This window comes from Aptenodytes patagonicus, chromosome 14 (assembly GCF_965638725.1).
Source record: "Aptenodytes patagonicus chromosome 14, bAptPat1.pri.cur, whole genome shotgun sequence".
Taxonomy (NCBI): Eukaryota; Metazoa; Chordata; class Aves; order Sphenisciformes; family Spheniscidae; genus Aptenodytes; species Aptenodytes patagonicus.
This window is the reverse complement of record NC_134962.1, coordinates 205,385-227,920: the sequence shown is the minus strand read 5'-3', so window position 1 is coordinate 227,920 and position 22,536 is coordinate 205,385. Positions and strand designations below refer to the sequence as shown.

General features: G+C 49.5%; 1 protein-coding gene across 12 annotated transcripts in view; it reads right to left on the bottom strand.

The window, feature by feature from the left end:
• SLC35H1 (solute carrier family 35 member H1) overlaps positions 1–22,436 on the bottom strand; it is a 39,954-nt gene extending 17,518 nt beyond the window's left edge. For 5 of the 12 annotated variants that reach the window (XR_012996514.1, XR_012996515.1, XM_076352323.1 and 2 more), the window contains exons 1-8: positions 22,305–22,436; positions 22,081–22,231; positions 20,599–20,662; positions 20,237–20,309; positions 19,885–20,053; positions 19,512–19,595; positions 18,167–18,296; positions 3,159–3,375 (exon numbers count right to left, since the gene is read on the bottom strand). Coding sequence is in view for 10 of the 12 variants with exons in the window: in XM_076352323.1 (XP_076208438.1) it covers positions 3,159–3,375; positions 18,167–18,296; positions 19,512–19,595; positions 19,885–20,053; positions 20,237–20,309; positions 20,599–20,662; positions 22,081–22,231; positions 22,305–22,409 (993 nt within the window). In the remaining 2 variants the exon portion in view is untranslated. Of the gene's footprint in view, positions 1–3,158; positions 3,376–12,729; positions 12,754–17,118; positions 18,022–18,166; positions 18,297–18,995; positions 19,172–19,511; positions 19,596–19,884; positions 20,054–20,236; positions 20,310–20,598; positions 20,663–22,080; positions 22,232–22,304 lie in introns of those variants that run through there. The other 7 variants (XM_076352327.1, XM_076352330.1, XM_076352326.1 and 4 more) reach the window with 7 other exon arrangements.
• Between the last annotated feature and the right edge of the window lie 100 nt (positions 22,437–22,536).

Here is a 22,536-nt window from a genome sequence, read left to right as displayed (position 1 = left end):
AGTAAGAAGGGAGCACTTCTACTCTTTCGCAGGGCAGACAGCAAGCCTCTGTAACCTGAGCACAGCCTGCTCTTGCAAGAGGAACCAGGCCCTTAGCTAGGGCTTTGCCCTGATGGCCAGCAATTACTTTGTGTGTTCCAGCTCAGTGCAGAGGGGCTATTCTGAAAGAGGGTTCTGCGTCAGATTCCATTAAGCATGGATGGTAGCTCTATAAGAGCAGCAAAAAACTCCCCAATTAGTTCTAAGTATTTTTTATTTTCAAACTCAGCGTGTTCTGGCAGACAAAGACTCAAGGGCAGCAACCATGCGTTGGAGCAGCACCACGACTGCAAGTTGGTGCACTGAAAAGCCACTGACAGCTGTACACTCAGCACCTCTTGTGCTTATGGCTCACACCTAACTCTTAACAGATATGGGAAATTGCTCCAAAAAACCATACTGTGACAGAGACAAGGATGAAATCAGGCACTGGCAACCTATGGTAAAATACAGCTCAGTAAAACAGAATTATCCCCAAACCAAAACCTGGAAACAAAAACCTTAAAAGAAATCCCTGGCACTACGCCTGGACACCCACAACCAGCACACCCACACCCCTGGCTGTGGTCTGCAGTCTGCAGAGTGAGAAAGTGTTCAGTCTGCATTCAGCCTAACCTGCTCTGGGCCTGGGGAGCGGTAAACCACCCAGGCTCTGTGGGGACAGACACCTGGGGCCAACACAGCGCTGGGTATAGCTGGCTGGTGCTTGTGGTGTGGGATGTTTCAAACCACGAACAGAGACTCTGAGGAGGAACTGAAAGAGCCACCTTGGCCATCCCAGGACAGAGCCTGAGCACTGATGGGAGAGAGATGCCTCCACCTGGCACAGCAAAGACCCAGGGTTCAGGCTGCTCCTAGTGTCACAGAGAGTAATTCTCATTCCTGCTCTGATGTGTTTAACCTGGTCTCTCCTTGATCTGTTCCAGCTACTCTCATCTTCCCCTCTGCCTCTCCCCTGCCCTGCCCCCAGCTCCTCATCACCAGCTCTCATTTCCAGTTGTGCCTGATGTCTTCTGATCATTTCACACCTTCAGGCCACCACTGTCCTCGCAAGGTTAGAGGGAAGCTTGGAAAGAGGGACTACATCCTCCTGGCCTTGAGAATCCGAAGGATGAATCTTCCCAGATGTAGCCAGTCCTGCCCACCTTCCAGCTGGGACAGTCCCTCTCCACCAACATGCACCCTCTCGGAGGCAGCCCCTGCTCTGCTGAGGATGGAGACAAGGAAGGCCAGAGGCTGGGAAGGCAGGTACAAAGCTAGAGCACAGGAGGAATGCAATGGCAGAGACAGAAACAGGGAAGGCAATTCAATTTTCAGAGGCTGTCCCACCAATTCAGCTCAGAGAGACGATAAGAAACCCATTTCCAGCGATAGGCACCCTAATCCCCAGCCATCCTGCATTTCCATTTCCGAGAGGCACTATTTCCAACAGGGAGGCATTTTCCCATCTAGGTTTGCTAGAAGGGACAGCAATGGATTAAATACCAATTTTTCCAGCACTGTTTAACTCCTTCTGTGCCTACTCCTGCCACTTAATGCAAGCACTGGAGGTACAGGGCAGCAGAATGGCTGCTACACTGTGCCCCGGAGCAGGAGAACAGAGCTGGGGGCCTCTCACAGGCTTTTCCCAGTGGCCTGCAGCCTGAAGAGACAGGGAAGAGGGGAAAAACTGAAATGCATCAGCAGTGCAGGCAGAGCAGCTTAGATCAGGAATTTATTATTGCTCAGGGCAGGACTCTGAGACTCAACTGTGGGACTAAAGTCATGCAGCAAAGCTTACATCCAGTGTTAAAACCATTAGACAGGTCCAAAGTGCTGCAAGACTGACTTAAAACTACATTTGCAAGAACACAGGCACAAAGAGAAAGAAGGAAGCAAACTATGCAGTGATGGCCATGCCCCCCACATGCCCACCATGTGCCCCACATCGCCACCATTTAAGCATTGTGGTGCAGGTGAAGCCTTTGCCTCCAGGTTACTGGCGAAAAGAAAGGCAAAAGCAGCACAGATGCAGCAAAGAGTGCATTGGCTGAAGAGGGACCGACTGGCACAGAAACACATACAGATCAGTGGTAAATAACCTCACTGTCTTCAGGAGGGCCGTTCTCAGCACTGGGCAACAGCTGCCATCTCAAACATGTTGTGTCTTCCCCCATCGCTGTATGCTGGGGTTGCTCAGGGCCAGCCTCCCCAAGGATGGTTGGTGCCTGTTCCCAGCAGTCCTGGACCTCGCTATTAGCAATAGCTATCTTACAAGAGCCACCTAACTTCCAGCATCAAGCAGGACTTGTCCCACCACTGGGACGCCACTAAGCTACAGCATTCCTTTGATGCCAGCACAGTCTTTCCCCAGATACCTGTAGCCAGCCCTCTGCGCTTCCGCCACCCATCCCAGCCCTCTTCCTCATTCCACTGCCCTCACTCTGTGCTGAGGATCTCCATTTATCCCTGTTTCCTGATGTTAGGGCTCCTACCCACCATCTTAATCAGTCCTTCAGGCAGCTGAAGGGCCTGAGACTCCCAGCCCTGCTTCTGTAGCACAACTGATTGCCCTGGCATCCCACACAGCAGCTCCTCCCCCCTCCCAGACATCAGACATAGAACTCTCCCCACAGGGCAGGAATAAAGCCCGAATGTTCTGATTTAGCCCCCTCTAAACCCCTCCCTTGACCCCTGTTATGAACTGAACCAGGGAGTTTTGTTGGAAAGGGGAGCCCTGGACAGCTGTTGCCACTCAAACTGATAAGGTCCCTGGTGCAAAGCTTGCGGGAGGGAGCACTAGTCGCTCTGTAGTCAGAGCTCTCTCACCTCTCCGCATGGCTCTAGCACCAACCAGAACTGTACATTCATCACCCACTAAACAAATGGAAATTTAAGGGCTCATGGCTGTAAAATACAGAAAACAATTCCCTGTGCATTTTAACGGTACTGTAATATATTGGATCAGAAATGATGAATGGCAGCAGAAGGGGGCTGGGCCCAGCGCAGAGGGGAGTGCTGATGCAGTGGAAGCCAGAGAGATGTATAGCTGAGGGGAGAGTCTGGGAAAGCTCCCAGGATTGTTATTGCATGGGGCTGGGGGAACACCACCATCTACAAAGACCAATTCATGCCCACACCTTGCTACCGCACCATTCAGTGTAGGATTTGTAGTAGAGGCTTCTGTAAGAAACATCCATGTGAGGAAGAATAGAGTTGAGCCAGGTATGCCTGCTCTCTGTGCTCCTGAGAGGCACACAGTTCTGCTTCCTATGCAGCCCTTGCTGGTGGTTTTGCAGATTCAAGGCACGAGCAAGAAATGCAAAAAATGCTTCATCCCTGGGGGAAGAGGAACACCTGGTGGAAAGACAGAGAGTAAACATGAGCATTACCGCTCCTCCCCCATGTAATCTCCCAGCTCTGGAGTTTGAGCTGCATTCAGCAGTAATTGAAACCAGGCTCTTTAACACAGGTGCCAATTACTGCCTGTTAATGCAAGGAGCTCTGATAGATAAAGCAATTACCCAGCTCTGCTAGGCTGGAAAGCAAAAGATGAGATGGTGGGGCTACTTATGCTTGTGTGGGTCTTGTAGGACAGCTCTGTGCCCCCGCAAACCGTCTTGCAGTGCTAGACAGGGCAAGTTCTTGCACTCATGCCCTCTAGCTGCATACCCCCTGCATATTCATGTGAGCTAGCAATGTGCCCTTGCTGCAAAGAAGGGTAATCATAGAATCGTTTAGGTTGGAAAAGACCTTTAAGATCAAGTCCAACTGTTAACCTAGCACTGCCAAGACCACCACTAAACCATGTCCCTAAGCACCACATCTACACATCTTTTAAATACCTCCAGTGACTCCACCACTTCCCTGGGCAGCCTGTTCCAATGCTTGACAACCCTCTCGGTAAAGAAAGTTTTCCTAATATCCGATCTAAACGTCCCCTGGCGCAACTTGAGGCCATTTCCTCTCGTCCTATCACTTGTTACTTGGGAGAAGAGACCAACCTCCACCTCGCTACAACCTCCTTTCAGGTGGTTGTAGAGAGTGATAAGGTCTCCCCTCAGCCTCCTCTTCTCCAGGGTAAACAACCCCAGTTCCCTCAGCTGCTCCTCATAGGACTCGTTCTCTAGACCTTTCACCAGCTTCATTGCCCTTCTTTGGATGTGCTCCAGCACCTCAATGTTTTTCTTGTAGTGAGGGGCCCAAAACTGAACACAGTATTCGAGGTGCGGCCTCACCAGTGCCGAGTACAGGGGCACCATCACTTCCTTAGTCCTGCTGGCCACACTATTGCTGATACAAGCCAGGATGCCATTGGCCTTCTTGGCCACACTGCTGGCTCATATTCAGCCGGCTGTTGAGCAATACCCCCAGGTCCTTTTCCGACAGGCAGCTTTCCAGCAAACTCTTCCCCAAGCCTGTAGTGTTGCATGGGGTTGTTGTGACCCAAGTGCAGGACGCGGCACTTGGCCTTGTTAAATCTCATACAGTTGGCCTCGGCCCATCGATCCAGCCTGTCCAGGTCCCTCTGCAGAGCCTTCCTGCCCTCGAGCAGATCAACACTCCCGCTCAACTTGGTGTCATCTGCAAACTGAGGGTGCACTCGATCCCCTCGTCCAGATCATTGATAAAGATATTAAACAGAACTGGCCCCGATACTGAGCCCTGGGGAACACCACTTGTGACTGGCCACCAATTGGATTTAACTCCATTTACCACAACTCTTTGGGCCCAGGCATACAGCCAGTTTTTTACCCAGCGAAGAGTATGCCCGTCCAAGCCATGAGCAGTTTCTCCAGGAGAATGCTGTGGGAAACGGTGTCAAAGGCTTTATTAAAGTTTAGATAGACAACATCTACAGCCATTCCCTCATTCACTAAGCAGGTCACCTTGTCATAGGAGATCAGGTTAGTCAAGCAGGACCTGCCTTTCATAAATCCTTGGTCTTTTATCCTCCAGTAACTGCTGACCTGGAGGGACAGTGCCTTGGGAGAAACTCAGTGGGTGATGACAAGAGGGTTGACCCACCTTGGCCAGCATCAAGTAGAGGGGAAATTAAGTCTTTCATGGGACCACATCAGAGTCCTTTTTGCTCTACACAGAGCACCCTTTGCCTCCTGTACACCCTCAGTAGGGGATGTGCGGGTAGCAAGCTCAGAGACATGGATGGGGAGCAACGAGTGAGAGCAGGCTGGCAAGGTTCCTCCCTGCACAGCGCTGCGAGTCAAATATGGTGCCCACATCTCTAAAAGGATTTTGAAAAAATGGAGGATGCGCAGAATAATTACAAATGTGGTTTGGAGGCTGGAGAAAACACTTGCCAGTGACAGAATGAAAGAGTTCAGTCTGTTATCTCACCAAAAAGGGAGCCTGAGAAGTTATTGGATTATAAGCACTTCACACAGAAAAAACACTTTGTGTGAAAGAGCTCTTTAGCTTTGTTAATAAAGGAGGCTGGAGCCTGTAGTCAAGCAAAGTGTAAATAGGAAACACGGCACTGGGCCATGCTACCTGAGAAGTGCCATCTGCTCTGCCTTCTCGCATCCTCCACCCTGTCATGGAAGATACATCAGCTGAGAGACACTGGGTTCATTACAGGAAAAACAGAATAATAGTATTTCTTTCTTGGAGTTACACAGGGGCCTTAGATAAATGCATGGTCACTTCAGGCCTTAAAAATCTATGAAACTGCAGGCACAAACTACAGACAGTACTGCGTAAGGAGGCATCCTTGATGCCTGCAAGAAACAGGGAGCTTCTCTGCACGATGTCCCCATGTGACTGGACTGCAGCAGGAACAACCGCAGGCATCCCAGGTTTACTAGCAGCCACTGGTCTCACCTGGCACCTGGGGACAGACCCAGGAACGTCAGTGCTTCCCAGTTTGGGCCTGCCTCTGCCCAAACCCACAACAGGCAGCACTACTACATAGGATGGCTGCTGGCTTGGCCAGGGTCACCCCTGGCTGTAGCAATGCCTCCCTTCCTGTGAGGCTGGTGCAAGGAGAGATATCAAGAATATTCCCCCAAGTCCTCTCCCCACATATGCTCTTTTCTCATTGCACTGTCCCTACTGCCCACACCAAAGTCCATCTGACTGCCAGTGCATAATTGCCTCCCCTGGCTGCACCACTGGCTGGGGAGTGCAGCTGCAGCCTCTGATCCAAGTATGACTGGAAGAGTGAGGCTGCCGAATGAATCAAAGAGAACAAATGTACAGGAGTATCAGAGCTACAAGAGGAATCCAACCCCACCCTGCAGATATGGGGTCAGATGCTGCAACCACTGAGGGAGGCACTGGCAGGTTAAGGACAGGTGGCCAGGGCGAGACGGGGCATGTGGGGAGAACTTTAGCAGCGTCAGAAGGAAGCCAAAAGACCTGTGTCCCAGGGAAGAAGTTATGTTGGGTTTGCAGAATTCATTCTCCCACAGGAAATTACTCTGGCAGAGAGAGTGCTGGGCAGAAGCAGTATCTATCTCCATAGGATATGCAGAGGCTAAGAAGAGGTTCAGGACCTGTACAAAACCCAAAACTTGGGAGCAGTCCTTGCCTGCAAAGCTTACTAGCAAGACCAGCCTGCGCCTGTCTCACAGTCTGGACAACCAACCATCAGCCCTGTTAGCACAGTGACAGAGCAGTGCACTGTATGGTCTTGCAGCCAAGCCCTCCTGTTTCAGTCCTGGCTCCAATGTCGCCAGCCCTAACTTACCAAAAATTGCAAGTCAAATCCTCCAAAACTGCATGAATTTTCTAAAACCATGCCCATTTTCTGTCCTCCCTAGGGGACTTAAAGCCTTCAAGATCATTGGGATCTCCAGTCCCTGTTTTTCCCCACAACCTGGTTTCTAGAGCCCAGGATCTTCATTCCTGACCTACCTCAAAGCTGAGACTCTCTGTGGTTACCAAACTCCAGCACTTGGGGCTTGGATGGTATCACTGAAGGTTCACGAGCAGGCTGCAGTTCCTCCTCTGGGGGAAACACCCCTGCAGTGTTTGTGCCAAGGCAGTAGACTGAAACATGTACTGGGGCACCCTAGGGCTCTGCCCAAGTGCCTCCAGGACCACCCTTGGCACTCCCACTCTTCATCTGAAAAGAACCTGGGCATCTTGGTAAGACAGCACATTGAACATTGTGTGCACTGGCAGTAAAGGCAGCGAGGAGCATCCTACACTGTATTAGAGGAACACAGCCAGTAGATCAAGGGAAGTGACTATCCCTTTATACCAGTACTTGTTAGTCCCCATGAAGTAATACTGCACGCAGTTTCCACCCCCAATACAGGAAAGACATGGACAAATTAGTGGTAGTTCAGTAAAGGACCACCAAGGTACTCAGGGCTTGAAGCACTTGCCCTGTAAGGAAAGACAGAAGGAGGGAGACTTGTTCAGCTTGGAGAAGAAATGATTTCAGGGGGACCTCATAGCAATCTGTCAGTACCTTATTTGAGAAGACAGAGCCAGGCTCTTATCAGTGGTGCTGGGAGGATGAGAGACAATGGGCGTAACTATAAAGACATGTTCAGACTAGATAAGGAAAAACCTCTTCCTCATGAGGACAGTCAAGCATTGAAGCAGGGGTCCAGAGAGGCTACGCAGTCTTCCACCTTGGAGGTTATCAAGACCTGCCTGGATGAAGTCCTGAGCAACCTGGTCTGATCTCATAGTTGACCCTGCCTGCGTAGAGAACTGCTGAGGTCCCTTCCCACCTGAATTATCCTGTGATCTCTAACTCAACATAGGACGAGAAAGAATCTCTTAGCTTCAAACTCACAGGGCAGGATGAGGCAAAATGTCAGCAGCCTGAATCAGCTACACGGTCCCCTCCCAACACACTTTCCTGCCCCCCCAGACCCTGCCATTCAGGGCAGCTGAACACTTGCTTCCCCACTCCATACTTTCAGAGTCCAGGAAGCTCCTGCTTGCCCAAGGCTGGTCCATCTTGCCTTCTGACACAGAGGGAGAATTCAAGGCTGCAAGCAAAGTGCTGTGCAGCACGCAGTCTCCAACACCTGGCATCAGCTCCACTTCATTCTCCCTGGGGAGTTCCACTGAAGACCTTCAACATCTAGAAACAAAGCAGCAGCTCCACAGGACAAGGGACACACCACCTTCCCACTCCCTTTATACAGTGAATTATGTCCACATGGCAGGTGGGTCTGCCTTGTGCAGGGTGGTGGAGGAGGTGCTGAAACATGAAGTTAGAAGAATTACTAGGCTGAGACCAGGAGAGCGGCTCTTAGCACATTCATGACAATGGCTCCAATTAGTGCAATTACAGGGCTTGGCTGCATCTTCCTGCTTGTGATTTTCATTAACAATCACATGGTCAATTCTGCTACTTTTCACTGGGCAAGCAGCCAGAAGCTGGCAGCAGCCTCTGCTCCTGGCAAGGTCCAGACGAAGGGCAGGTACAGACTGCTCCCCTGGGAGGCCAGGCTGGCAACAAAGGCCCAGCCAGGCATTCAGACATCCTTGGCTCCTGGCAACAAGAAGACCTTTTGGGAGAACGGAGGTGAGTGGCACAGCTACCTGTCCTGTTGGAAGAGCACACTCCTTACAGGAGGCTTAACTGCACTCAGCACAGCTGGTCCCTTAGCAGGAAATACCACCACAAACACCACCACTCTCCTGAGTCCCAGACGCAGCTCAGTTTTGGCTGCATTACCTTTCCCAATGCAAAGCAAAACAAACAGTTCACCCCCCAAAATATGACTCCCCAAGCAACTGCAGGGCACAAAACCTCTCAGGTTAGCATGACTCCAGAAAAGTGAGTTATTTCCAAGCACAGGGTGCAGACTAGGAGCAAAGGTTCTTTCAACTTCCTTGGACTGCAGAGGCCCAAGGCTGTGAACATCAAAACCTGCATACCCCAATGATGAAAAAAAAAAAAGAGCCTTAGTGCAGAAGCAGGGGTATAGAGTTAAGGGCAATTATTTGCCACTGCAAAGATTGCAGACGAACGTGAGCCCTTTACAGCCCTAGGTGGGGTGGTAACCAGCCTTCCAGCCATCTGCACCCCGAGCTCCCCTTTCACCACCTCACTAAGCACCAACCACAAACCACGACGTAATGAAAACTACAGAGATACTCAGCTGAAACAAGAAATGAAGCACAGCTTGAGGCAGCCCTACTGCTGGGCACCAGGCCGTGTGTTGCTGCTCTGCCTTGCTACTCCTGTGTGTTTTGGAGCCAGGCTGGCTTTCCCACAGTAAGCTTGCTGATGATACCTTGTCTGCTGGGCAGAGCACTGGAGGAGCGCAGAAGGGTTTGCAGGGACACTTTCTCCTTGCACTCAGGATGTTTACTGTATTGAAATTTCAGCAGGAAGCCAAGCATCTGTTCTTCAAACGAAGAGGTCTCCCAGGGGAATGGGTAGGGGGGCAAAATCAGCACACTGTAAACACCTGGTCTTACAGGCAAGAACAGAGTTTGCGGAAGGAGTGCAGCACCTCTGAAATTCATTCAGCTTTGCTTCCGCCAGTTAACTAGTTCAAACACCATCAATATTCAGTCACAGTCCTCTATTTCCTGTGTATGGCTGTGTGTCAGTGCATGCACGTGGGCCCACACAGACGGGGGAAGGCTTGCACAGTATGAACTTAGGTGTGTGTGCTCTCCCCAGCAAAGGGGTTCGTGTGTCTGTGCTGCTGCATGCACATGCAGGTCTCCCCAACACTGCAGTACTCAGGAGTGGTTCCAGCATGTTCAGCCTTCACACTCTTCCTTTCAGGAAGCGGGGCAGAACCAAACTGTGTCACGCAATGATTGACTGTACAGAAGACTACCTCTCCCATTCCCTAAAGCGGCCCCTGACTTGGGGCTCATCAGAAAACAGTCTGCACGACCAATGAGCTTCATCACTCCTCTCAGAAGACTGCAGAGACCACTCTGTGGCACAGGCAAAGGGACCTCTTAAAGGCAGGAGACCTCACAGCCCTGTGCCTGCACACAGGGCTAGGTTTACCCAGTGTTTCCAATCCCAAGCCCACTGCATCGATCCAAGTCTGAAACAGCTTCAGCAACGACAAGAGGCCTTGACTACCTCTGTACAAGGCCAAAGAGCTGCACAGCCACCCAGGCTTATTTCCAGAGGCAAACAGGATCCTACTGGTACTCCCAGCTCCCACTCCCTACTACCATCCTGTCTCCTCAGTAGACTCCAACCCTACCTCTTCATGCCTAGAGTCTGCACTTCACTGCTATCACTACAAGATTGTGCCCTCTCATTTTCTTTGTGCCACTGCTTGCAGCACTCCTGTCTCCTCCTTTAAGTCCTTCATCCTTGCCTCTTTTTCTGTTTCTGGCATTTTCAATGCACAGTAGGGTTTTTTCCTTATATGAAAGAGGGTGGGCAGGGGTTCTTTCTTCCTTTCATTAAACGTTAGTGCCCATTCAAGTGAGATGGACAGTGTTCAACAGACAAGCTGTGCTGCTGCTTTAACACTCTGCTGCACTAGCCTGCACCAGCATACAGTCCCATCCCACCCCACCCCTCCTGAGCTTGCCCACAACTCTGCCATATTCCCTAGAAGCCACCCAGCACACCCTAGTCCTGCTCCTGAGCGAGACCACATCCAGGTGCAGGGTGACTCTGCTGAAATTGTAGTCCTGCCTTCAAGCTAAAGTGAGGATGAGGCCCACCAACTTCCTTTAAAGACCTATTCCAGGAATTGACCCTAGGAGGTAGGTAGTGAGCTCTCACCTAGGACCCATACCCTCAACCCCTGAGGCTTCTGGGGAGGGGAGCCAGGGAATACATGGACAGAAAGGAGCCCCGCACCATGCCCCAGTGGAGTTGCCTTGAGAGGAACACTGCCATTTTCCCAAAGAATCACAAAGCTTTTACCCCTTCCTTCTTGCCAGTTCCTGCATGGGCCCCTGCCAAAGCCTTTTTACTTTGCTCACTGATCCCCTACACTAAAGTCACTGCTTGCACTAGCTGAGCCTGCAAAATCAGGTAAACTTAACCAGCAATCAAGATTTGCTCTGAGAGCTCCAGGGCAGAGCTGGAGTACCAAGACTTCTCAGGCTCTCAGGGAGCCAGAGTCCCAGGAAGAGGGCACTCAGGAGAGCATCAGGCCCTTCAAACGGAAGAGCATCCGTATCAGCTTCATGGTGGATTCAAATGGGCTCTCCTGCAGCTCTCCATACAGCCAGTGCTTCCACTTTGTTTCTAAAACATTTCTTGCTGAGAGTGAATACTAAAGCAGCCAACAACAGTGTTCTGCCCTGCGCCATATGACACTCTCCACTAGAAGTCCTCACCAGGTGAGCCTCAGAGCCAACATAGCCGAGGCCTGGTGAAGCTCTGGAGTACAGAGGAGCCTTGCAGACACAGCAGTCAGTGAAAGTAAAAGCAGAGTGGAACAAGCAGCAGGGAAGGTCAAAAAGTGATAGGAAAGCATTCATCACAGACACTCTATCCCTAACTTGTTGCTTTTCCAAATGTAGGGAATGGAAGTGCTTCTGGAAGGCTCAGAGGTACAATGGATTGGGGAAGGGAGCTGAGAAAGACAGCTCTGGCCAACAGAACGGCTGCGCCTCACTGCTTTAAAGTCAATCTTTGTCCATTTCCCCAAAGTACCAACACTGCTTCCCCATTTTGTCATCTCTATGCCTCACCTCTGCATCTCCTCTAATCAGAACCTGGAAATTTGTGATGGAGAACTGCTCTCGGGTCACTGAGAGTGGCAAGTTCCACTCACTACAAATCACAGGATTTGCCCATCCTCCATCATGGTGCTCATGCCAGTGCTGAAGGAGTGACACAGAGCAGACAGAGACAGTGGATGTGGGTGAAAAAAAGCAGAGCAAGCAGATCTTGGACCAAGAACAGCAACACTGGCACAGGGGGTGTGGGGAGTGAGGAATATACACACTGTGCTCCCTCCCTTGCAAAGTTTAGGCTCTCACCAGAAGCTGTTACAAAAGCAAGATAAACCCACAAACAATAGGATCCTTCCATTTTCCTTCTACGTTTCCCAGGCAACACCAAGCACTCAACAACAGTTTAGAGTGCAAAAGACCCCGTTTGGTCAGTTAATGGCAGGAAGACGAAGAGACTTAAGCAGAGCTGCTCACTGCTTATTGTTTGCTAACCCCAGTCAGGCACCTGCAGCAATGACATTTATACCCAACACTACACTGTTTTTAAATTAAAAATTCTATGCTGGAGCTCTGAAACTCCAGTGAAGGAGGTGCATTTCCATTCTTAAATTACAGGTCTACAGCTACCCCTGCACACATGGCTGGGAGCGCATGACAGCACCCTGAAGGTAGGCGCACATAGATCTCAGCAGGAATGCTCCAGGCTACAGAAAGCAATTTAGATCCAGGACTGCTGCTCAGACGAACACGCTGATGCACAGATGCTAAAAGAACCCCCAGCTGCAGCAGAGAGGCCTCAGTAGACCCTCAAAATTGGTCAAGCTGCATGGTTCCCGATAGGTCTCCAAGAAGATCCTGTCTTCAACCAAAGGGCAGGACCATGTCTTTAATGCATAACTGGGCACATACGTTTAAGCATTCCTGCTGGGCACATGGTTTTGTTAGCATTCCTGCTTTGGTCACTTGTGGAATGAGGTGCTGAAGGGTTACCAGTGTCTATTCTCACCTCTTTGTAGCACGCTGGGGCTGGCCCATGAGCCTTCACCTCACAGAGACTTGACTCAAGGCTAGTACACAGATGGACCTCTGCTTGTCATACAATTCTTGATGTAGCTGTTCAAGTAGAAGCTAAAGGAACAGAGATTCAGTGGCTAAATCATATGCAAGGTGACTTGAAGACTCCTAGCACTAGAAGACTCCCAAAACTATCAGGGCTCAAGAAGAAATTGCATTTTCCAATTATGCCCATCCAGGGGCTTGTGCCTTCTCTCTCTGATGAGTTATCATGCAAATTTTTCCATGCCACAAATGAGTCCTGAAGATGCTGTGAAACAGCTGCCCCTTCCCACCTTATTCTAGCAAGCCTGACTGAATCTAGACCGTGTGATTCTAACATTCTGGAGCTTTGGCCAGCAGGGAACATGCTATCCCAAATGATGTTATTAAATCAACGTGCCATTTCATCTGAATGGTAGGAGTAGTTCTAGCATAAAAGAGACAAAAAAGGACTTTCAAAGCAGTAGAAAAGCCATGTACACAGTAAATTAATCTCCCACAGGTATGCAGGAAAGCGTAACTTCTTCAGGTTCCCCATCAGGCTATCTGTCCCCAGATTTTCCAAACACAACAGTTATTCAGAGTGTAAACATCCTTTGGATATGCTGATTCTAAGTTTTGTATCTCGGCCAGTTTCGCAGGAACAGCTCTTCACTGCTAGTTCCTCATATGGTATCCCTTACAGCCTGAGAAGTTTACCGTGAGGTATTTGATGCAGACTACTATCCATCCTTTCTACATTCCTGAACATCTGCTATTGAACTCATCACCTACGTCTAGCAATTAACCTGGTACCCAGCACCACTAATTTACAAACATACCCCACAAAAGCTAAAACATCCATCAATACAGAGATCTAGTTGCTATTTTTCTTCCCCTAAATCATCTACAATAGGGAGATCAGATTGCCAGTGTATGTTCTCTCTCCTTTCTTTTTATGAAAAGAATGCAGAAAACAATCCTCAGGAATAAAAAAATTCCCATGCTCTACCAATGGAGAAGGCTGGAGGTGCACAAGAAGCTGGGAGGGGGCACAGCCAGGACAGCTGACCCAAACTGGCCAAAGGGACATTCCATACCATGTGATGTCATGCTCAGTACATAAACTGGGGGAAAGCTGGCCGGGGGGGCCGCTGCTCAGGGACTGGCTGAGCATCGGTCGGCAGGTGGTGAGCAATTGCATCATGCATCACTTGCTTTGTATATTCTTATTATTATTACTGTTTTTATTTTATTTCAATTATTAAACTGTTTTTATCTCAACCCACGAATTTTCTCAGTTTTACTCTTCAGATTCTCTCCCCCATCCCACTGGGGTGGGGGGAGGGAGTGAGCGAGTGGCTGCGTGGTGCTCAGTTGCCGGCTGAGGTTAAACCACAACAAGCACATCATAATTTAAAATCCTGACTCTAAGTGCAAAGGCAATGACCCAAAGTCCCTGTCCCTGCAAGCTCTTAAGCTCTTAAGCTCTGAAAAGATAAAGTAAAAGGTGGAATTGAGAAGATGGGAAGCATCACTGCAGTTTTCGGAAACCCTTAGAGCATTCTCTCTCCTGGGATTCCCAAGTCCTGTCACCTCTGCTCCATAAGCCTGTGCAGAAGCATCTACCATGCCGAGCAGAAGTATTAAGCATGACTATTGGTATCTGCTAGGGTGCTGTAGCACCTTCATTTTACACATATTGCATCAGGAGTAAGAGGGATATTGGTGACACAGCTAGCTGTTCAGCCATGTCATTTCTTCGGTCCAGGACACAGTAGGTGCTTGGTCAGAAAGAACCACATTTACACACAGTCTAATTAACATTTGATTTGTTTGATACCGGGTCTGCTCTAGTCCTGACCTTCAGATTGCATTTTGGGGATAAAGGCAGAGTCCCAGGTAAAGCCTTCAGATTGGTGACAGCACTGCTGCTGCCAGCAGTCCTGCCAGACTAGACATTTTAAAGAAGAGGTCCCACAGGAGCTACTGGGTGCTTACTGGGAGCTAAGAAGCATTCCTGGGCTACTTCTAAAAGAAGCTGGGACGTATTAAGTCAAGTGTTGGAAGGATGAAGGGAGAGAGGAGTGGCAAAAATATGGATCCTGCCTGTTATGCACACAAGCAGTCATAGCATAGTCAACTCTACCCCAGTGAGGTTCCTGCAGAGAGAACTGCACAGGGAAAAGTCATATAAAGACTGTAAAACAGCAGTGCTTTCCCAGAAGCAGAGGACCTTGTGAATTAGAGTCCCAGGCAGGAATCCTTCAGCAAGTCCCAACCTGCCATTGAGTGAAAAACCTTTCCCTTCCTAGCTCTGCAGACCCAGAAAAGCAGCAGCAGTACTTCAGCATGAGCTGGATTAGGGCCTCCTTGCTGTGTGGTCACAGAAGCACCTGCAGAACATGCCCTACCATGAACCTCCTTGCACCACAAGATCCCTACCTGGATTTATGAGGCTTGGGAGAAAACTTCTTCCTCCACTGAATCTCAAGAAGAAATTAAGTATTAATTATCACCAAGGTCTGCATAAGGGCTTTTTAAATTCATGGGCAGGAATAGGACAGAGATCCTCTGCCATTCCTATCTGGATACTAGAAGGAATTAGAATAGGATTCTTTCCAAGACAGATGAATGATGCCAGTTTCACAAGCAAACTGGACTGACCTGTACCATATGCTGTGGCAAAATCATGAAGCAGTAGACACTTTTATGTTCTTATTTCCAGGTTTCTCTTATCTTTATCTCTGAAAAGAACAAAATTTTACTGAACAAGGAAACAGACATCTACCTAGCCTCGCTGGAAGCAAGCAGCTGGCAACCTTCCAGGAAAGGTGCAGAACTAACTGCTTGTTCCAAAAGTTGTTCTGAGCACACTTCACTGGAGTGAATGACAGTGTCCTCCTATCTGTCGCCAAAAAGTTGTGTCTAGATCAGAAATGCTAAGTGTGGACACGAGGTTCTACGGCATTCCCTCTATCTTAAAGAGGAAACGAGATGTGAAGCAACAGACTCCAGGGTTCTACAGTTCACAAGCGCTTACATTGGCACAATCAAATTTCATCTTCAAGCACCATATGTGGTGCAAATCCTGGCCTGTGAACAACTTTGTTGTACCTTGGATTTACAGGGACCTGAAATCCCAGTCTGAGAGTTACACAGCAGAAGGATGCCCGAGGTTCAGTTCTAGGAGAGTGGAAAGTGAAATGCAAAGCGCAGCTGTGGTATTGCTAAACACAGATCATGTGCAGAAAGCATCACTGCCCCACATCAAGTACAGAGTACTTAGTGCTTGTGGTTTACACCTATCAGTAGGGTAAACAGGGTGAATCCTGTTGGAAGCATCACAAGTCCCAGCTATTGGAAAATCCAGCTAGGGACAGACCAAGCCATTCTCAGCTCCAGGCATCCTAGTTAATGCACAAGATCTCTTGGTGTGCCAGCCTGGCCTGGAACTGCTGGTCAGTAGCTTTACATGAGGTAGTTGCACCACCTGCTGTCTGCTCCGAAGCAAGTTACCAGTGTCTATTAGAACATCATTAAAGATGATCATTATTAACAAAAGTTTTCTTCTTCAGAACCAGTTGGAATAATCTCCCCAGGGAAGTGGTGGATTCCCCAACATAGGACACTTCTAAGATTCAGCTGGACAGGGTGCTGGGCCATCTTGTCTAGACTGTGCTTTTGCCAAGAAAGGTTGGACCAGATAATCCTTGTGGTCCCTTCTGACCTGGTATTCTATGATTCTGTGATTCAGTTTTTTGCAGGACATACTCTTGATTAAAGTAATCAAGAAAGACTTCGTATCTGAAAACTATGAAGCAGGATCAACAGAGGGACAGTCTAGTCAAAATGGTTCAGGTTCTCAAACAGAACATGAGAAGTTCTCTTTAATACCCAGCTCCTCTCAGGAGAAAGATCGCACTGTTATCCCTTTGGGAAGCTCTCTCAAGTTATTTCCACTCCAAAAACTCCAAAAGCTAGCACTGAACAAAACTTTCAAAGAGGTGAAAATTCTGCCATGCAAAAAAACAGCCACCTGCCCAACACCACTTGTGGCTTAGCAGAAAGGAAAAAGACACATCTTAAATTCTGCACCATTCCCCTTTCCTGGACAAGGCTGCAGCACAAACTGATCCAATCCAACGGGGCAAAGACATAAGATTCCTACAAAAAGCCACAATACTAGAAGTCTTCTTACAATACGGTGTCTTGTTCACCCATGAAGGCAGACAAGTCAGTATGCTCTCTTGGCTGGCACAAATATGACAGGTTGCAGGAAGATCCCCCTAGCCCTAAAGATCAAGGATCCTGTTCATGGGCAAGTATTCTGTGTGCCAGGCCTCAAAAATAGTTCGGCATGCAGTAGCAAGGTCAGTGTGGCTCTAAAAGGAAAGGAGTTCAGTAGACAAATGACCTCTGCTTAATGAAGCATAGGTGCATAATGTGCAGACAAAAGGGAATCAGAAAAACAGTTTATTTAAAAAACAAAAAATCCCCCCCTCAAACACCCACATACTTTCTGATAAGCTTATTGCTCAGGCTAGGTCTTCTGTGATACTGCTCTCTCTCCCCTTGGCCTGTAGGGCCAGAAGTACTCATGCAACTTCAGTCCTTCCTCCAACCAACATCATTTGGCTATGTTCAATTGTTCCCAAATACCAGCATTTAATTTTCTCCTTACTATGCACACAGAACACGGAGGTCACCAGGCTCAAAGGCTCCTTCTCACTGGGACAAGTCTACGGATTTATATATAGTCATCTGCTCCCACCAAGATAGGAGTTCCTACTTAGTAGAACCATAAAGAAAGTATGGGAAGGTGTATCTACCTTCTCTTTTGAAGCCAAAGCCTAAACAACTCTTAAATCATCCCTGAACCACTCAGCCTGCAGTCCACAAATGTCCATGCTCATTCTACAGTTCATGGTCTATACTCTCAATATACAGCCTTCACGATTCCCTAATAAGCTTTCTATAGCATTTCCCAGTCTCACCACACAGTTCTACTTCCACTTAACCAGGGCTCGTCTTCCAGGTTTGCTCTCTGTGAAAGGGGTATTGCCTCTTTCTTGTGTAGCATCTACAGATCCACACTGTAGTAGAACAGCACGACTTTCTCACTAGGCCCTGGCTCTTCCTTGAGTGGTCACAGACAGAGGCTCTTGGACCTTCCTCCTAGATAGCTGTCAGGCAGGTTTGGTAAGAACAGAGCGGGGGCTTTGTGTTTCATGTTCAGTCAGTGTTGTTGTGGGGTTTCAACATCCTCTTCCTCCTTCTCACCATGTTCAGTGTGGCGCAGAAGCAGCTCCAGGTCAGGGTCGGAGCTGGCCTCTTTGTGTAGCTTCAGTGCTTTTTCACCTGCATGCAGACAGCCATTTAGTGACAAACTCGCTAGAGTACCCATCAAACCTGGTGTTGGCAAGGAGCTGGAAATAGACACAGCTCCTAGTGACACTACAAGAATGCCTACAGAGAAATAGAAAGGGATTTAAAACAGAATCACCTTTGGAATTCATGGCTTTGAGAATGACATGAAGGGAGATTCCTGACAGGCAGACAGCAAAGCCCAGCCAGTTCAAAAGACTGAGGCGGTCTCCCAGCAAATGTGTGGCGAGGAATAAAATGCAGATTTCCTGTGGAAACAAAAAACATGACAAGTGGCAGTGCAGGACCTGAGGAGATATGCATGAGACATTTTACAGCCTAAGCCTAGATCAAGATGCCAGGCTGCTAATTTCCATCAGCACATTCTTCCATGTGCAGAGAGTTCTAAAAACAGTTTCTAGAAACAGAACGACCTGTTAAACTGGGATGTGGGATTTTAAGTCCTCTGACTGCATAGCTTGGCTACATGGGAATCCTGTGACTTCTGGATCAGACAAATTTCACATGTCACCATTCAGCTCAAAAGTGTGTGTGCTGGATTCCTCAAAGGAGGGGAGAATGTGCCAAACTAGGTTAAAGAGATAGCTCAAATCAGTGGTTTGTTCATATCCAGGTCTGATGCAAGAGCATGCCCTTCTTACCCCTCCTCCCTCCTGCACCATCCATTGCTCATGAGGCCCACGTGTTTTAGTCTATCCCAGATCCCACCAAACTTTGGACCTTAATAGTATTGTTTATAAAACAGCCACTAGTCTCTGTCCCTTGATGTCAGGGACCAAGGGACTTCACTGCAGAGACTGCAAGGCAAAGCATCAAGCTCCTGTGCAAGGAGAACGAAAATAACAGGAGATGATTTCTAAGGCTCTAAGGAAGTTCTGACCACATGAGGCCCATTAGGGATGACTCAGTACTTGCCTTCTAGTATTAGTACAGGAACCATGCCTTACCTTAAAAATGCCAGCAATGGAAAGGGTGAGGCTAGATGTTCTGGAAACCAAGAGGAACTCAGAAAAGCCTAGACCAAAGGCAAGAATTCCACCCAAGAACAGCTTCCCTACCAGAGAGAACAGCATTCCTGCTTCGTGGAAATGGAAGAGCTTCTCTGATATGGACAAAGGCAGGCCTAGGAACAAGACAGTGAGTAGCAGAGTACCTTTCCCAACTCCCAGGACTCCTTACAACAAGATGGGGGTGGGCTGCTCACAGTCCAATATCAGGATGTGGAGCCAGTTCTTTATAGCCCTTACTTCCACAAGTGTGGCAGGCCACTATTCCTATGCACTCTTTAATGTTCTGCCAGCATAAGGTATATCTGGGTCCTTATAATTCCAGGTTTCTAACTACTTTGTAAAGTTCATCGCTGTTCACTTATCTCAGTGAATCATCTCAAACAAACAACTGCTAAGCAATCTCCCCAACCACTCTATAAAGCTACCCCTGCTTTCTCTAATTCACTCACGCACCCTCAAACACCGCAAAGAGTGGGAAGAGCCCCAGGAACATGAGCGGCTGCAGGTGAAACATGATATCAATGGGGTTCTGGAGCCCTGAAAGAGGAGAATCAATAACAGACCAGGTAGCAACAAGCCAGGGAATAACATAGCTCCTAGAGCCTTTATTAGTACCATTCCTAGACATACACCTTATTTGTAATGCCCACGCCTGTGCTGCTGCAGAGGCCAAGCCACCTTCATTACCCATCAACAGCTAACCCCTGCCCAGGTTTCAAACACTGTCCCTTACACAAGATGCTTTGTTTCTGCAGCAAGGGCTACCACCTCCTTATTCTCCTCCCCGTTACCAGCATCACCACCCACTTCCTAACACCCTACATACCCAGGTCAGCCTTCTGCATAAGTATCTGCGTGAGAGTCCAGCGAATACCCCCAAGGAAAGAGGCACACAGCACCAGCATGAACCCCTGTGCGTTGAACTGTGTGGACTTGTAGGTGAACATGAAGAGCCCCCCAGCGATGAGCAGAACCACCAGCAGCAATGCCACCCTCTAGATGAGAGCAAACACAAAGTCACTACAGACTCCTGAAGCTGAACAAAGAGACACCTCCTCTCTTTCAGATACATCCACATAATTGCATTCTTCCTCTACTTACATGTTTCTTGTACATGTACTGCCTATTTCCCTAGGCCTGACCTTCTCCCTCCCTAAAGCATTGATTGGGACCCTTACCACTTCCTCCAGCTTGAAAAGCAGTGAAAAAAGCAGGATGAAGAGAATGGCAGAGGATTTGGTCATCGTGTAGCTGTAAGGACCAAAACACACTGTCAGTCTCCTCCAATGTAGTCCTTCCCAGCAAAGTACTATTAGGAACCAGATCACCCACTTCTACGTTGCTACCACCAAGCCACCATAGACCCTGCATGCCAACCCCACCAAGCCACCATAGACCCTGCGTGCCAACCCCACCAAGCCACCATAGACCCTGCGTGCCAACCCCACCAAGCCATACACCCATTCAAGAAACTGACCCTGACAGAGCACTTTCTAAACCCCACCAGAGGGCTCCCAGGGAAGATGGTGTTTGTACTCACAGGGAGACAGTGACGTATAGGAAGCTCCAGTTACTCAGCCCAATATCCAAGGAAGTTGACAGAGCTAAAGAATCAAAGAAAAAAATCCTGAAGTTAACTATCTTCCACTACATTAAAAAAACCCAAAAAAAACCCTGCTACTTGACCATGAACATAGAGAGCAGAGCAGACCCAATAAAAACCCCCACATTTTCCTCAGGTTAACTCTTCAGTTAACTACCAACGTAGTTCAGATATCCTCAGCTCTTTATGTTTCTGTCCTGTTCCCTGTGATTTAAGTTGGGCTCAGCACTGCGCTCACTGAACATACACTATGCAAAAGTGCAGAAATAACCCTTGCCCTCCCTGTGAATGAAAGCCATCACAGATTTGCACAAAGTCCTTTTTGAATGTATCAGAGCATGGTAACTGGTAACTATGAGGGCTACTGCAAGAAGCCTGAAGAAGCAAGTCTGGCAACAATTCTCAGCCTGCACCCTTAATCCTGGAGCAGCTCTTGTTACAGTCTATTCTCCCTTGTATATAAGCTTCCTACCACAGGAAATGGTTTTACTGATGCACTGGCATGCTATGCTGGAAGGCAGTATTGCTACAGATGTGGAGAAAGCATTTTTCAAGAAACCATAGGACATGTTATGTAAGATATTGCAAACCTTGCCAGAGATCTTAGACTAGATGCTGTTCTGTGGGAGACAGTATGATGACAACTGAACCAAGATAACACAGAGACAAAGAACTGCTGAAGTAGCTAGAGTTCTGTGCTCTGCGTAAGAGCTTCACTCCTTGGTCTCAGCTACAGCAGTTTCGTGTATCATGTGTGATGAACTTCTCTATCATAAAGACCAAGTTCCAACCAGAGAAAACTCCTGAAAGAACATAAACGCATGGCTTGATTCCAACATTAAAGAAGAAAAATAACTTGCAGAGACAATTTATGGAGGTACTATACAAGATTCTCATTGTATGTTCTCACATGCCAGTGGCTCCTTCAGAAAAATACATTCGGTGTGGCCTCTCCATATTCTAACTAGTTTTTGTTATGACCAATAAAGATAGCACGTCTAAACCTAAAGCTTTAAGTAACACCTACTCCTCCCCTGCACCTGGTAAGGAAACGCACGGGACGCCCGCAGTGCTGGGCGCCCGCGGGAGCGATGCTTGCCGCTCCCCCCGCTCCACGCCTACTCCAAGGGAGGCGGCAGACGTCCCGCTTGCTCCGGGCGCCGCGGCCCGCCCAGCCCTGAAGACCACCCCAGGACCCCGGCCCGAGAGCCGCAATCAAACGCGGCTCCGGAAGAGGCCCGAGAGGGCGCCACGACGGCCGAAGCGGCGCGGGCACCCCCGAACGACCGCTCCGCGCCCCGCTATCGCTCCTCCGCTCCGCCAGCGGACCCCACGTCGCGCCCGGCCCCTTCCCTCCCCTCCCCCGCAGCGGGCAGGGCCTCCGCCCCGCCGCCGCCCAGTCCTCCGCGCCGGCCGTACCTGCGGGAGCCGCCCAACGGAGGCAGTCGGCCCAGGAGAGCGCCGCCCGCGGTCGCCCGGAGCGGCAGCGCGCCAGGGCGCGGGCGAGCGCCGAGAGGCCGAAGATGAGGAGGAGGTGCAGCAGGGTCGCGAGCAGCGGGAAGGGGAAGCTCTGCGGGACCGACAGCCACCGTCACTGCCGCCGCCCGCCCGCCGCCGCCCCGCGCCACCCCGCCGCCCCGCACCTTCATGAGCCACTTGTTGTAGAAGACGATGCCGATGGAGAAGCCGTAGTAGAGCAGCACCAGCAGCGCCGCCCGCCCCAGCGCCGCGCCGCCCGCCCCCGCCATGCGCCCCGCTACCGCGACGGGGGGAGGTGGGGTGCCCCTGAGGCGGCCGCGGCGGGGGAGGGAGGGCTGCTGAGGGGCCGGGGGAGGGGGGGGGGGGGGCGCGCTAGGAGGGGAAGCGGGGGCGCGA